At 41.6% G+C, this 17,293-nt stretch overlaps 1 protein-coding gene across 1 annotated transcript; it reads right to left on the bottom strand.

Moving 5' to 3' along the window:
* Positions 1-917: 917 nt before the first annotated feature.
* sdr16c5b (short chain dehydrogenase/reductase family 16C, member 5b) lies at positions 918-16,890 on the bottom strand. Its single transcript, XM_072687996.1, has 7 exons — positions 16,736-16,890; positions 16,305-16,632; positions 10,138-10,269; positions 8,476-8,575; positions 8,197-8,341; positions 5,701-5,826; positions 918-2,939 (listed from the first exon to the last, which is right to left on the bottom strand). The coding sequence occupies exons 2-7, from the start codon at positions 16,623-16,625 to the stop codon at positions 2,846-2,848; spliced, it is 918 nt and encodes a 305-aa protein (XP_072544097.1). The 5' UTR covers positions 16,626-16,632; positions 16,736-16,890; the 3' UTR covers positions 918-2,845.
* Positions 16,891-17,293: the final 403 nt, after the last annotated feature.

The raw sequence follows: 17,293 nt of genomic DNA, 5'->3' as shown, positions 1-17,293 counted from the left end.
GAGTGAAGTGAATACAGCTTAAACCACCTTATAATTTAACCAGCCTCACCCCATGTACTTCTGTAGCACTTCAGTTATAACTGGGTTATTAAGAAGATGAACACAGGTGCCTCAGTAGCTCAGCCTAAGGTAAAATGCCAGACTGTAACTACGTGTACAAGCAGTGGAGCATCTCCACGTCTGCCAGGCTTCATTTTTAAATCTTATTAAATATTCCTGAAGAGCTGAAAGTAAAAAGGCCCCTTTTTCCTGATATCGTAATCACATTCTGAGCAATTGTAGCTCCCCATGCCTCCGCATGGCTGGAAATGTGCAATCACTGAAATGGCTTTTAAATAGCAAGATATTATGATGCAGTAATACAGAGTAATGGTGTTATCATCATAAAAACAAGGGAGACTAGACTGGATTAAAAGGATGCTGTATTCTGTACTACTGTGAGTATTCCCTGATGACCTGCAGTCCATCAGAAGCACAACCCTGTTTGCACTGTTGAAGCATTTGCAGTGTCATTTTATACTGGGTGAGCTGACAAGAATTACACCCCTACAAAACAAGGTGCAATTATGGCTCCAATATTACAGTAAAAGCAAGTTCAGAAACCTATTAAAAAGTCACTCAGTCTAGTATCGCTGCTATCAAGTGAAAAACATGTATCTCCTTTTATGGCCATGGTTTGAACCCTGTAGCTGCTCTGTACACTGTGTCAATAATTCTGGATGAATAGACCAATAGAAATGATCTAAAATTCCAAAATTAATTTTACATGGATTAGGGTTAGTAAGTCCCAATTTTGGAGATCCAGGTTTTTCATTGGACAGCAACAACATGCAGTAAACACAACACTACTCTATGTATCTCAGTCTTCTTGGCTCTTTTGTTGACATCGTTAGTGTTAAGAGAGGCTTTACTGGGTGTAAATATTATTATTTTTTTAATAAGACTCAAGGCACATTCATACAGACTGTATCCATCTTTCATAACAGACATAACATCATCATAACCAGGTCTTTATTAGCTGTTTTATATTAATCGTTCAGCATCAGATCAAATGAATGTTATTTATCAGTTACTTCGGATGCAGTCGATCGGACGGTAAGACATCTTCGGTATCGGACGTTTGCTTCTTTAAGTTATAACAGGGAATAATAGGCTAGCGTCGCTAAATAACACTAGACTTGGAATGTCATCAATCTTGTCTTAGTAAGCACATTTAATTTATCTTAAATTATTACTGAAAACAAAATTAATGTATTTTGAATTTATTGATTCATTAATTAATTAATGTTTAAACATCCAAGCTAGGGCAATTACTCTAGAATGACTGCCCCACCATTCAGCTATGTTGAGAATGAGATTTTAGTTTTTATAGACTAAAGTAAATCGATAATCATCAGTAGTGTCTGCACCAAATAAAATGAAGATTGTGAGAGGGCTGAGAAATGTTTTAGGACTTATTATTTAAAGACATGTGATTGGTGACAGTCTGAGTCCAGAGAATGTTAGCAATGTTAGCATAGCATCTTCCACTATAAACTAAAGAAACAGAGCTCAGATAATGAACTTGTCTTAGCAGGTCGACAGCATCTGAGCTAAATGATACATCACATTCATCTGATTTATCTGAAATTATCATCAATAATTTATCATTATTTAAAAAATACGGAACAAAATAGCAGAGACGTGTGGTACAGTTACGAGGTTGTCATTATACCTGCACATGATAAAAGTGTATGCTTTCATACCTGAGCTACAGCATATCCTGAGTAGAGAGGCTGTACACTGTATACTGGGTTAATGGGGTAATTGTGCGCTTAAGTGACTAAGTGCTCTTGAGATATTAAGTGGTATAATGTGGTTGGTGTGACGCAGTGGATAACAGCACTGCCTTCCAGTGAGCTACCACACCAGGTGGGTTCAAAGGCTAGAGTTCAATTCCAGGTCTGGGTCTGAGACTTTGGGTGACCCTGTTTACACCTGGTCACTTTATGAGACTAGTATATGGATTGTACCCTGATTAGGTTTCAGCAACAACCTGATCAGGATGTGTGGGACGGAATATGCAAATTCGCTCATTGCGGGTCAGTTCTTACTGGTGTTTTGGTTGTACAGGGAGGAGTTTCGGTTGTTGCTATAACATAGGCATCTCAGAGCACCTCCTGAAGTGGTTTGAGTGACCGGATCGGTGTGTTTATACTTGCATTTGTATGTGGCTTGGTCTTATCCACATATAATCCTAATGCTCAAGTCACAGAAGTTACCAGGTGTAAACACGGTCTATGCTGCGCTGTACCAATAAGTGTCCTTAGGCAAGACACCTAACACTACGTTGCTTCACCTCTGCGATACGAGCGTCAGCTATACGTCATAACTGTTAATTTCATACCTTTGATTGCTAACCACTTGCATAGCTGTTAAATCAGTAATTCCTCCTAGCTTTGTTACTTATTGACTGCAGCTGCTCTTAGGGCTAAATAATATTCAATATCATATAATATAATAATCATATACAGACAGAATCGGTACATGCGGTACCTTTACAACACTGTCATTACGGCTGTGCACGATCAACCAATATACTCTTCAGTTTGAAACCTGAGCTGTATCCTATACTGAGTTGTTTACTGGGTTATTAGAGAGATTATACATTTAAATGACTGATTAAGTACTTCAGGATTAATACTTCATGCCTTTGATTGCTAACGACTTGCATAGCTGTTAAAACGGGAAGTCTTCATAGCTTTGTTGCTTTGCTATGCATTAAATGCAGCAGGTCTTCACAGTGTTTGCAGATGCAGATGCCAACGCCATCTGTCTCCCCTTCATCGGACATCTGTTGCCAAACTCAGTCGCTCTTATGACGACCTTTGAATGTGGCCATGAGGTCCAGCGCCCCCAGATACTCGCCAAGCAGCATTCCCAATTTAACAGGCATGATACTGAGAAGAAAGGGAACAAGAGAAGGAAATGCCATTACATGCTCGCACAAAAACAAACACGCCAACATGATAGTACAGAACCTGCAACTGACAGACGCCTATTTATGGAAATACTGAGGTAAAATGGTGGGAAATCATTGAGTGAAGAAGAAGAAGAAGAACGACACAATGTAAAGAACAGCTGCCAGGTTCACATTAGGTCAAAAGTGGAGTGGCAGCGCTGAAATATATAACCAGCCAAATTCGAGTAATGGTGCCAATGCAGGTCAATCAGTCAAAGCAGAGAGATAGGAATATCGGTATCAGTGTGTATACGTATTGGGCCCATATCAGCAGAAAATGCTGGATCTTGCAAGCTCATCTTAAGTAAAAAAAATGCCTTAATTACAGCTCATTTTTAGGATGTTTCCAAAGACCGTTTCGGCACCAGTATCAGACAGTTCTCGGGATTTCAATATTGGTATCGGTATTGAAGAAGAGAAAGTGGACTCGTCTCATCTCTTTTGAGTGACACTAAATAGCAGTAATAGTAGTAAGTAGTAAAGTGCTCTCACACAGCAGTATGATCAAACAGTTACCGTCCAACACCCCCCCACACACACACATATCAAATAATGCAGCAGAAAGCTGGCAGCTCATCAGTCAGCCTGCTAAGTGGTTTATCCATTATGGCATCATGGTCTCATCATAGCTGCAGGATGGGCTGTGTTGTCACTAATTAAAATCTTAAATGCTGGTATAATTATCCTACAGTTCAAAGCAACTCTGAGCCTTAACAGCAGAGAGCACACACAAGAAAGGCACAGTGATCCCACACGGACAAGTATTACACTCTCCGCTTAACATCAACGGCTCCTCTGTGGAGATCGTTAAGAGCACCAAGTTCCTTGGTGTCCACCTAGCGGAGAACCTCACCTGGTCCCTGAACACCAGCTCTACAGCCAAGAAAGCCCAACAGCGTCTCTACTTCCTCCGGAAGCTGAGAAAGGCCCGTCTCCCTCCACCCATCCTCACCCTCTTCTATAGGGGAACCATAGAGAGCATCCTGAGCAGCTGCATCACTGCCTGGTTTGGGACCTGCACAGCCTCTGACCGCAAGTCCCTCCAACGCATTGTGAGGACAGCTGAGAGGATCATCGGAGTCTCTCTCCCCTCCGTCATGGACATTTACACCACCCGCTGCATCCGCAAAGCAACCAGCATTGTGGATGACTCCACCCACCCTTCACACAGACTGTTCTCCCTCCTGCCATCAGGAAGAAGGTACCGCAGCATCCGGTCCAACACGACCAGACTCTGCAACAGCTTCTTCCCCCAAGCCATCAGACTCCTCAACACAACTCAACTTCTAAACTGATATCTTTCTGGTACATGTACACTCTCTCTCTCTCTCTCTCTCTCTCTCTCTCTCTCTCTCTCTCTCCAACCATTTACCCCAGATAACATGGGAAGCATTTTTTGCACAAGCATTTGCACTAATAACTTTACTACCTCACTGGACTCTATTTATTACACATTGCACAATTTGCACACTACCGTCAATTATTTATTATTCTCTGGTCTGTACTGTGTTGTGTTGTCTGTCCGCACTTGTTTGTTTGTGTTGCACTTGTGTCTTGTATGCACTGTCTATGTTGCACCATGGTCCTGAAGGAACGTTGTTTCGTTTCACTGTGTACTCTGTATGTAGTTGCAATGACAATAAAACCCACTTGACTTGACTTGACTTACACATGTCCAAATAAAACATACGTGTATTTATACATGTACCCTATATGGACAAAAGTATTGGGACGCCTGCTTATTTACTGTTTCATCCTGGAATCGGGTAACTGTCTCTACTGTCCAGGGAAGGCTTTCTCCTAGATTTTGGAGAAATTTCTGTGAGGGTTACAGAGGACACAGTTCCACTTCTCTACAGTTCAATACTCTTTAGACCAGGTTTCTGTTTATCTGCTCCAGAGAGTCCTGTTCTATTGGCTCTAGAGGGACTAGACAAGCTGTGTGTGTGCAACTTAAAGTAGCTGAATACATTCATTAAAAGGGGTGTCCAAAAACATTGGGCATATAGTCTATAAAAATATATAGAATATATATTATAGAATATATATTAGCATTAACATCAGCACCACTGACAGCTGGCGTGAAAATTATTTTCATCTACAGTGGCATCAGTCAAGGGCTGGGATATACATATTAGGCAGCAAGTGAACAGTCAGTTCTTGAAGTTGATGCGCAAAAGCAGTAAGAAGCAAGCATAAGAATCTTTTGACAATGGAAGGTTTGCAGTGCTCAGTAGCTACCAAGTGTAGTTCAAGAAATGACAACCAATGAACTGGCGTCAGGGTCGTGGGCACCTAAGGCTCATTCATGCTCCATGATCCATAGAGGCCCCACCTCACAACTTACAGGACTTGCTGGTAACATCTCAGTGCCAGATAGGACAGGACGCCTTCTTGTGTACCAATCTGGTGTGATGGTACAAGGACCTACTCAATATTAGGCAGGTGGTGTTAATGTTATGGCTCATTCGTGTACATATACTGTATATGTCGTCACAGTCACGAGAAAGCCTCCAAAATTGCAGATTGACGGCAACAATATACTGCACATAAGTGTGTGCTCTGCCGCTGTTTATGCATTCTGGTCCCTGACTAATCTAACTGAGATGATGAAGGAGTGCCATAATCGGTTATATACATGAATCTGTGTAAAGAGCTGCTGTGCTGACCCATTTCCATTAAAGTATAGTGTAACTTACTGCTTCACAGCCAGGATGAAGTACATGCTACGAGGAATACACAGATAGACCTGGTCTCTTTGAACAGCGTCCATAATTTTTCTACATGCATACTCTGGGTCCAGGATAGGCATGAGTCGGGGCCACCTGCACAAACACACACAAACACAAATACACATTAGAAGCCCAACTTTTATGAGCTCACGTACACAAACTAAGCAATCATTAAGCATTTACTATCACAGGCTCTTCATACAGACCTGACCTCTCTGACCAAAGATACAATATGAGCAGTGAATTCTGAATAAATAAATAAATAAGTAAATGGGCATTTTTAGTACTTAAAATAACTAAGCCTGAATGAATAAAAAACAGGGGTTACGATTCAATATAATGCAATACTGTTATCAAGCCAATACATTACAATTTTTTAAATCAAAGTAAACCACACAGTCATATACATAAAGTAAAAGAAAAGTTTACTTTTGATGCAATCAGAACAGTGGGATCTGAGAGACGGTATGAGACACATACTTTTTCAGACCAGCAAAAAGAAAAAATAAGAGACAAATGTGAGACAGTAATTTTTAGTTTTCAGTTTCAAAGTATTTTGTGTTACTGCTTCGTTTGTATTAGTGACTTATTTTGACACTGTCTGTTTGTTTAGTGACTTTTATTCTGACAGTCAGTTTGTATTAGTGACTAATCTCGACAGTCTGTTTGTTTATATTAGTGACTTTTATTTTGACACGGTCTGTTTGTTCAGTTGTATTAGTGACTTTTATTTTGACATGATCTGTTTATTCAATTATTTTAGTGACTCATTTTTAACACAGTCTGTTTGTTTGTTTTACTGGCTTTTATTTTGAGTCTGTTTGTTTTAGTGCCTTTTATTTTAACATGATCTGTTTATTCAATTATATTAGTGACCTATTTTTTAACACAGTCTGTTTGTTTTAGTGACTTTTATTTTGACATGATCTGTTTATTCAATTATATTAGTGACCTATTTTTTAACACAGTCTGTTTGTTTTAGTGACTTTTATTTTGACATGATCTGTTTATTCAATTTTATTAGTGACCTATTTTTTAACAGTCTGTTCGTTTGTGTTAGTGACTTTTATATTGTCACACGGTGTGTTCATTTCCATCTGTCAGGTCGATATCAGCAGATCAACACTCGGTATCAGCAGAAACATGAAAATCTGGAATCAGTATCCAAAAGAAACAACAGGTATCGGTGCATCCCTAACTCTCGTGACGGAAGTCAGTAAGCAGTTGGCAGCTGCATGCTACAGATGCAGTAGACAGAGATTAGGTTGAAGACCGCTGGAGATTTTCTTTACAATGAAAGCTCAGATTCAGAATGAGCGCTCTCTCTCTCTCTCTCTCTCTCTCTCTCTCTCTCTCTCTCTTTCTCTCTCTGTCTCTCTCTCTCAACGATGCTTTATAAACACCACCCTGTATTCACTGTATCACTCAGCTCGCTTACAGCGTCTAATGTAGAAATGAACATCTAACAGAGGAGTGGATAATACATCAGCTCGGTTTGACAGACACTAATTAAAATGATCAGCCAGAGAAGGTCTGAGAAGGCAGTACCACCCACACACAGCCCTAACACCAGAACACACGCTCACCTCAGCAGCATCTGTCAGACACACACTGATCATCCAAACAGATCCTGACACCTGAGACACTGCTCTGGGCTAGTGAGACTCCAAACCTGTCTGCCTGTCAGTCTAACTACATCTCTATCACCCTCTCTCACCTCTCTCTCTCTCAACGCTCTCTCTCACACACACACACACACTCACGCTAGCTCTAAGAGGCTGAATTGACTGCGTTCCAGAAGATAAGCCTATGCAAATTGTGTAGTGCTGAAGCTACACAAGCATATGGTTATAGTATGAGGTGAGACTGTATAACTAGGAAGCGAGAGCTGGCTGGAGGGGACTCCCCCCGCCCACGCTTTGATTAATAGTGGACTCAAAAAATAGGGCTGCTATTATCCACAGGTAGCCACAGCTAATTTGATTGCAAGTGTTAGTGAGGTCAGGATGTTGGATAACATCATCCACCTCATCCCCAACCCATCCCAAAAGTACCGGATGGAGCACCAACCCTCATTCCAGAGAACAGTTCCAGTTCCACTGCTTCACAGCTTAGCTAGCCCGCACCTGGCAATATGCATGGTTCCTATATGTTCATGATAATCTGGTCCAGAGTGTCCTATTCTATTGACAGTACTTTTCTACCGGGACTAGCCAAGCTGTGTGTGTGCATTTGCACATCTGTGTCAGCAATGGGTGCAACTTAAAGTAGTCTCTTGGGGGGCTCCTGGGCAGCACAACTATGTGACACCACCTATATGGAATTGCACAAACCCTAAGCCTATTTTCATTGGTCCAGTAGGTTAGCCCTGTTTCTCTCAGGCTTATCTGCAAAATCAGGATCTTGAAATGTATGAAAAACACACAAACACACACACACACACACTCCGCCCGTGCACCTTACTTTGTATAAGCTCCCTCAAACATTCCGGTGTTGATGAAGAAGGGGCAAACTATGGTGGTCTTCACTCCATCACAGCCTGCAGCAACCAGCTCCAAACCCACGGACTCTGCAAATCCTACTGCAGCAAACTTGCTCGCACAGTAATCTGTCAAACACACACACACACACACACACATATATCAGTATACACACTCTTCTGAAACTAGATGCTTTCTGATGGTGCGATTAAGGTCTAGGAGTGTTTACAGTCTCACACTCATTATGTGGGTGGGTGTATACCTGCCAGTCCACTGACTCCCATAAGTCCAGCACAGCTAGCGATGCTGACCAGATGGCCGTGGTTTCCAGCAATCATCGCTGGGAGAAATGCCTTGTACATCTACGGGGATAAAATCAAGACCTTTACAAAGAAACAGCATTGTGTCATACACCAGTGCCGCGTACAGTAGCCTAAACCCACACGCAAGTCTAAAGGTATTGTTACTTCAATGAAATAATGTCACAAATGCAGGTGAAGGTGTCCCAGATTGCAAAGTGGCCTAGATAGTAAAACAGTATCCGATCAAAGCCTACAGAACTGTGGTCTGACTTCTTGTTAAATCCAGCATCTATCAGCGCAGGAGCTGTAGTTTCTTAAAACCCCATTCTTCTCTTTTTGTAACCTTCTGGGCTAAACTACAATGTGAACAGTAACAGAACTCAGAGCGGGGTCTCGAAAGAGACATAACTGTCTAAGTGTTGGCACTATTATCGGGAGATTGTTGGTTTGATGCCCGTTTATGTCAGACATCCGTGGCTGTGATGGAGTCCTAGAGAGCACAGTTGGCCTGGCTCTGGATGGATAGAATGGCCCCCCAATTGGCCTTCCATCACTCAGTCAATTGTAAACATGTGTTGGCTGGCTCCATGTGCCTTGGAGGAAGCATATGTTAGCCTTCCTTCTCCCAGCTCTGGTGGTCTGGTGGTATCATGTGATTAGGGGAGTCCTAGAGCTTGTGTTTGTGTGTATATACATATATATATATAGATCCTGACATGCTTAAAGGTACCTAGTTACTACAAGCCTGCTTTACACACACTTTCTCTGTGCTTAGCTTTTGAGGTGAAAACAGGTGTGTGATTAGATTTGTATAAGTGATAAGTAATGTAATCCTACATCTACATGTTCATTTTTCATTTATTTTGTGCCAGAATTTTAAAATAATAATAATAATAAATAACCAAAAACACTTCTTTGCTTAAATATTCCACATTAGGGGTGTGAGACAACATTGATATATCAGAGTATCGCAATATTATGTTCTGCAATACTGTATTGATTCCTCCAAAACATAATGTTCATTTTTAATGAATAGTTCACATGCAGAGATTTGTGGCAGACAGTGGTTTGTTTTATGCAGCAGTGGCATACTCTGTCATCAGATCCTACTGTTCTGATTGGATAAAAAGTTAACTTTTCTTTGACTCAGATTTTATGAACATATGGTGTTTTATATACAGTGAGTTTTCGCTAATTAAATGGCAATATATTGTCTTAATTACAGTATTGCAATATATTGCAATGTACTGAACTGTAACCCCTGTATCTTTACCAATTTAGCTCTATCCAGTGTTGGTGCACTTGGTATAACGTGCTGCACACATCTGAAAAATGTGCAAATATAGAAAATAAAAATTTAAAAAATAAAAAATAGCTAGTTAAGGGAGTGATCAGCTTTTTAACAATTGTGTTGGATTTAATTAGCATTATTTAATTCTCATTTACAGCATTTTTTTCTTTTTTTTTTTTTTTTACATTATGCTAGAGACTTTTATTGTATTTTAAATATCTGGCTCAAAACTAACATAAAAACAGCGATTGTAACCTCTGCTTACCCGACTTTAATCAGGCAGGCCTCAATTCAAAGCAAGGGTATGAAAGGGTAAATCGGTGTCACTAACCCAGAAGTGGGCCATGCTGTTGACCTCCATTGTCTTCTGCATGAGAGAGTCTGGAGACTGCAGGAACTTTTTGCCAGTGACGATTCCAGCATTGTTTACCAGAATGGTGACATCGCCAACTTCCCGCTTGACCTACAGGACAAATTGGGTCAGTGTTAGTGTTCTCCGACTGGACTGCATACAGTGAGTTAGTGTTTTCAGCCTTATACTCCAGATTCAGGACAATGCTGCAGTGTTCAGTGTTTTGACTCAATAGACTGCTCTGTTCTGCTCTCTCCTGCACTGTCCTGCTTCGTCCTGCTCTGATCTGCTCTAGTGCCACTAGGTCATCTGTTATATGTGCTGGTGAAAGATTAAAAAGTCCTCTTTTGCCCGGCTGGTTATGCAAACCTGAACTGATAAAGGTTGAGCAATTGTGTCTGTGGGTGTGTGCACAGGTGTGTCTGATTATGAATGTGCTCTGCTTTTTGGTCATGTCACTCAACCTCCGCAAATAGCAACCAGCTCTTATATTGTACTTTTCTTGTACCCCCATCACCTTATTGGAACACTACATGAATACACTGATCAACCATAACATTAAAACTACCTGCCTAATATTCTGCAGGTCTCCATGAGGCTACCAAAACAGCTTTGACCTGTTGAGGCTTGGACTCCACAAGACATAGACAGCAATAACTTTTACAGGACTTTTGGGGGTACTGACCACTGCATACCAGGATCACAATTTTGCCTTGGCTTCCAAAACATGACCTTAAAGAACTGACTATTCACTCACTCATAACTAATACATATGTAATATGTACATCCCACCCGTTGACAGGTGCTATAGTAACCAGATAATGAGTGTTATTCACTGGGATTTAATGTTACGACTAATCGCTGTAGTATTTTGAATAACAATTAAGATAAAGATAAAGAAATTAACGGTAAGGAACGCTGGGGTTCATGCAAATAAAAAAAACAACATGCAAATGAAACGTGAAGATGTCCTGAACACTAAGATTTACATCTCATCATTGTAACACTGCAGCCAATTGATATAATAGAGTTAAATGGAAAATAATTCTGACATTATAAAGTGTGCAGTGGACTACACAGGGAATTCTGACCTTTTTAAATGTCCCAAGGTACCAAGGTGAGTAACAGTCTATCACTACACCGGATGTTGCCAGTGAAGTTCACCCATCAGTTATGGTGTGTCTTGGGGGTTAAAACAGCCACCCCCTTGACAAATGCCATTGTAGACCAAGATAATTAAAATTCAGTGTTAATGTTATGGCTGTTCTATTTATATACTATATATATATACTATATATATATATACAAACCGGATTCCAAAAAAGTTGGGACACTAAACAAATTGTGAATAAAAACTGAATGCAATGATGTGGAGATGGCAAATGTCAATATTTTATTCGTAATAGAACATAGATGACAGATCAAAAGTTTAATCTGAGTAAATGTAACATTTTAAAAGAGAAATATGTTGATTCAAAATTTCATGGCGTCAACAAATGCCAAAAAAGTTGGGACAAGGCCATTTTTACCACTGTGTGGCATCCCCCCTTCTTCTTACAACACTCAACAGACATCTGGGTACAGAGGAGACCAGTTTCTCAAGTTTAGAAATAGGAATGCTCTCCCATTCATGTCTAATACAGGCCTCTAACTGTTCAATCGTCTTGGGCCTTCTTTGTCGCACCTTCCTCTTTATGATGTGCCAAATGTTCTCTATAGGTGAAAGATCTGGACTGCAGGCTGGCCATTTCAGTACCTGGATCCTTCTCCTACGTAGCCATGATGTTGTGATTGCTGCAGAATGTGGTCTGGCATTATCTTGTTGAAAAATGCAGGGTCTTCCCTGAAAGAGATGACGTCTAGATGGGAGCATATGTTGCTCTAGAACCTGAACATAGTTCTCTGCATTAATGGTGCCTCTCCAGACATGCAAGCTGCCCATGCCACAAGCACTCATGCAACCCCATACCATCAGTGATGCAGGCTTCTGAACGGAGCGTTGATAACAACTTCGGTTATCCTTGTCCTCTCTGGTCCGGATGACATGGCGTCCCAGTGTTCCATAAAGAACTTCAAATCGTGACTCATCTGACCACAGAACAGTCTTCTATTTTGCCACACTCCATTTTAAGAGACCCCTGGCCCAGTGCAAACGTCTGAGCTTGTGGAGCTTGCTTAGAAATGGCTTCCTCTTTGCACTGTAGAGTTTCAGCTGGCAACGGCGGATGGCACGGTGGATTGTGTTCACTGACAATGATTTCTGGAAGTATTCCTGAGCCCATTCTGTTATTTCCTTGACAGTGGCATTCCTATTTGAGGTGCAGTGACGCTTAAGGGCCCGGAGATCACGAGCATCCAGTAGAGTTTTACGGCCTTGACCCTTACGCACAGCGACTGTTCCAGATTCTCTGAATCTTTTGATGATGTTAAGCACGGTTGATGATGATAAAAGTTTTTGCTATTTTACGCTGGGTAACACCATTCTGGTATTGCTGTACTTTTGCTGCATCTTTCTGCGCAACAATGGTGGAATTGGTGATCCTCCTACCATCTTGGCTTCAGAGAGACACTGACACTCTGAGAAGCTCTTTTTATACCCAATCATGTTGTCAATTGACCTAATTAGTGTTAATTGGTCTTCCAGCTGTTCGTTATATGCTCAATTTCCTTTTTCCAGCCACTTATTGCTACTTGTCCCAACTTTTTTAGGATTTGTTGACGCCATGAAATTTTGAATCAACATATTTCTCCTTTAAAATGTTACATTTACTCAGATTAAATGTTCTATTACGAATAAAATATTGACATTTGCCATCTCCACATCATTGCATTCAGTTTTTATTTACAATTTGTTGAGTGTCCTAACTTTTTTGGAATCTGGTTTGTATATTTGACCAATTTTACTAGGTTTTTACAACTTACATACATTTCTATTGCAAACATGCCTCTTATGGAACCCAAAGCAGTTCCCTTATGGCATCACTCAAAATACCATGAACAGCGTATGACCATAACACAAAACTCTGGGTGACTCTGGGTGGTTTCTGTCCTCTTCCATGGGTCCATATGTGACCTTTTCATTCCAGTCCAGGGTTTAGCTAGCTTGTTTCTCTCGCATGCAAGTTCAACATATGGCTTTGGAAAATGCCCCAGTGCTGAAGGTCAGTGGTGAGGGTTGGTTAATGGCCAAGCTCCCACACACATTCACACAGACACACACACTTAATGTTCCATATGGAAATGTGTGAGTTAGGTGTGAAGCATGTGCCTACTTTTGTCAAGTCTGTTGATTTCCAGTTCTATCTTGCAGACAGCTAGTCTTGTTCTCCACGTCCAGCTTTGGTTTGTACTTTGGCTTCAGGACGGCCAGTGCAGAGAACCCATCTTACCATAAACATGACAAGCAAAATGACAGAGGGCCTCCCGTTGCTTTCCCGTCGCTTGTTTTCAAAGCTGGATAGTCTTGCTGAATTTGAAAGCTCAACCAGAACTTGGCCACCGGTTGTCTGCTGAAGTGCATCTCTGCGGTTCTGTCTCTCTGAATCTCCTCTGCTGTAAGTGTTTCTGGCTTTCTCAGAAAAGAAATGTCTGGACCATTTGTCCTGATTTGTGCTTTTGTCTGAAAAGTATTTGTCCACAATGGCTTTCAGACCGCACAGATGATTTCCCACAAGACCACCAATACTTAAAGATTCCAATTCAGTGTGGAAATGGAATTGTTCTCTTGGACAATGTGACTTTGTTGTTCAGGTTGAAAATGACTTGCTCTGTTCCTCGCATCAACGCATTTAACATGTTCCAACATATTTAATTTGTCGAAAATGTCAGCAAGCCATGCCCAAAGTACAATGCAGTGATAATTACATAGCCATGGAGTTCGTAAAGCTACAGCAGGACTTGAACTAATGACAACCTACTAGTTTCCATGTCTGCACAAATGGCAGCAAAGAGCTACGAGAGCTTTAAGGATCTTTCCAGGATTTCCAGCCCTTTTAGCCCTGACATTCCACCTGTCATGTAAGGAGCTTCATTGTGGCAGACAACTGAGCAGGAGTCCCACTGGTCATAAAGAAAGTGGCTCTGGAAGCACTTCCTTAACAGTTCTACAGGACAAAAAATCCTTACTGACTCAAGCTTGATCAATGTTCCTCACATAGGCAATCAAATGAGCATTATAGGCCACAAATGCAGCCTCATCCAGCTGTATTGAGAACTTGGACTAAGAGTATAAGAGTAATAAGATGTGTCTGGACATTTTCTGACATTCGCAGAGCCACCGTAGAAACACCTTGCATTGTGTACTGTGCAATGGAATTTACCCTCCAAATTTAACCCATCTGTGGCAGCGAACAACAATAACACTAAAACTAGTGATTGGGGGCAGTGAAAACACACTTGGAGCGGTGGGCTGCTACCTCAGTTCCTTGACAGTAATTTTTGGGTTAGGGCCCCTCAGGCATAAATGTTGAGTAAGGAGAAAGTGCTGTTCCTTCACTCCCCCACCCCCACTTCCTGTTGGTCCTGTAGAATGAACCAGCGACCCTTCAGTCCCAAGCCTGCCTCTCTAACCTTTAGGCCATGGCTGCCCAAAGGTTTCCCCTTCTCTGTGGTGTCAGACAGCTGTACAGTTTCCGTCCTTTCAGCAGGACTGTCAATAAGCATTGCTCTTTTTCTAATACTGTTGATTTTGTAGACGCTTTGACCCACTGGCATCTCATGCCTCTGACACTAAAATCCTCATATAACAATGGTTTTCATATTTATTGTTGGAAATTTAAAATAAACCAACTTTACTAAACTAGACATTTAATATATATGATTATTTATGAATAGATAAGTTAACAGTCTGAATATCTCTGCAGTATGTTATGGGGAGGTCATGACATACAGTACACTGGAGATGCACTGTAAAAACACCTGAGCAGTGATCATAACATTAATAATGACCACATCCTTTTTTTTCATTTACCCTAACCTCTTAAAATGTAGCATTGTAATTTCTACTACAGTTTGTGAGATGAGTTGTCAGTGTTTCAACACAGGTTTCTAAGTTAGTTTTATGAAATGTAAATCTGAAGAAGTCAAATGAGCTTGACACTGGGAGTTATGGCTATGTCAGAATGGCCCATTTATGACTCATCTGTTTTCTGTTGTTGAGTTAGGTAAACGTTTGTGGCTAATTTACAGATATTATTTTTTAATCTACTTATAATAGTTGAGTTGAAACAATACTAGGTTGCCATTGACAAATAAACAGTGATTGGTTCATGCAAGCTTAAAAAAAAAAGTGCACACACAAAAAACTACACTGCACTGATGATGATTTACTCCTTTCTCTTACTTACCGGCAGTGTGTAGTCGTTCCTTAACAAATAATAAGTTGATCATTCATAATTTAACACTATATGTTTTTACATAATCATGGCTTGAAAAATAATGTCAGCACTGGGTTAACTCAAGCTAATAATTGGTAAGAAGCCAACATTTGAGACAACATGTACTATATAGTCCAATCAACTTGGAGGAATTTAAAGCAAACAGTAATAGTGTTACATATGTATTTATGTATATGTATATGTATTTGGAAATTATAGTTATTAATACAGTAATATTAGAAGCCAGCCCAGCTGGTAATACTGTGGTATTAATGTGTTAATACTGTTAGGGGACATTTAAACTGAATATTACTGCAATAATAAGTATCAGTCTACATTTACATGGTCTAAATCTGAGAGAAACCAGCTTGGGACAGGAAAGTTGCGGGTTCGGTCGCCAGGACCGGTGTCCAATGCTGAGGTGCTCTTGAGAAAGCTGCCATGGTTGAGCAAGGTCCTGCTAGATTAGTACATAATAGAGAGTTCTTTCCATAGGGCCCTGTTGGCTCTGCATATTAGGATATTACTGTTACTGTATTAGTGCTATGCTGCTGGAGCGTGATCACCTGCGCCTGTCCCAAAGCATTTCCATGCATGGATGTCCTGACATGAGTGTATTTGAGTGTGTGGGACTGTGTTTGTGTGCAAGTTGACTGTAAGCCCCAGTTGACTGTAAACACTTAACTACTCCACCCCCACAACAAACTCAAAGAGAACCCACTTTCACGTGTTCGGGTTCGCGTGCGTGCGTGTGTGCGTGCGTGTCCCTACCTGATCAGCCACTTTATACACCTCCTCTCTTTTACTGCAGTCGCAGGTGTATGTGTGCGCGCGCGTCCCGTGCGTTTCTTTGATCAGCCGGGCTGTCTCTCGGTTGCCCTCCTCGTCGACGTCCCACAGCACCAGTTTGGCGCCAAATCTCGCGAACTCGAGCGCCATCAGCCTGCCCAGCCCGCTGCCCGCGCCGCTCAGCAGCACCGTCTCCCCGGCAACGCTCTTCCTGCGCGCGGGCACGAAGACGCGCCACAGCGCCTCCAGGCTGAGCCACAGCGAGAGGACCAGCACCTTCAGCGTCTCCAGGAGGAAATTCATGGCGCTCCTGAACACGAGACTCGTTTGTAGCCAGAAAAACAACTCAGCTGAGCCCACAACGACTTCCGCCACACTGTCTCCCCCAAAGTAACACGACGCAGCAGACTTACCTCGGTCAGCAAACCAGCCGCGCCGCTCACAGTGCTCTCTTTATCCAAACCGCCCCGAGGGTCGACCTTCGGTCCTGCTAGCGCTCCGGTTCCTCTACGTGTTTACTTCTGCACAAAGGTCAGTTTGCCGTTTGCTCCGCGGTAACGGTGTAGGATGTGGAGGGCGCGGCCTCCTGTTTAACCGTTTACTCGCCGCAGGACATGTGAGGAAGGGGAGGGTAAGAAGTTTCGAGAAGACGCTTTGACCTCCAAACAGCGAAGCACTGAAGATGGTTCCCACACTAGTGCATATGTACAGTATCACACGAACACTGCCATAACATTAAAACCACTGAGAAGGTGAGGACATCCCATGAAAACCGGTATGGACAAAAGTATTTGGACACCCGCTCATTCATTGTTTCTTCCACAAATAAAAACAATGTTGACAAAGTATTTTGGAGCATTGCTGTGAGGATCTGGTTGCAGTCAGCAACATGGGCATTAGTGAGGTCAGGATGTTGGATGATCACCACCCCACCTCATCCACATCTCCCCAGGCTCATCTTAAAAGTTCTG

Source organism: Salminus brasiliensis, chromosome 9, assembly GCF_030463535.1.
Source record: "Salminus brasiliensis chromosome 9, fSalBra1.hap2, whole genome shotgun sequence".
NCBI lineage: Eukaryota > Metazoa > Chordata > Actinopteri > Characiformes > Bryconidae > Salminus > Salminus brasiliensis.
Note: the sequence above shows the minus strand (reverse complement) of the source record. Positions and strands in the feature narration are given on the sequence as shown.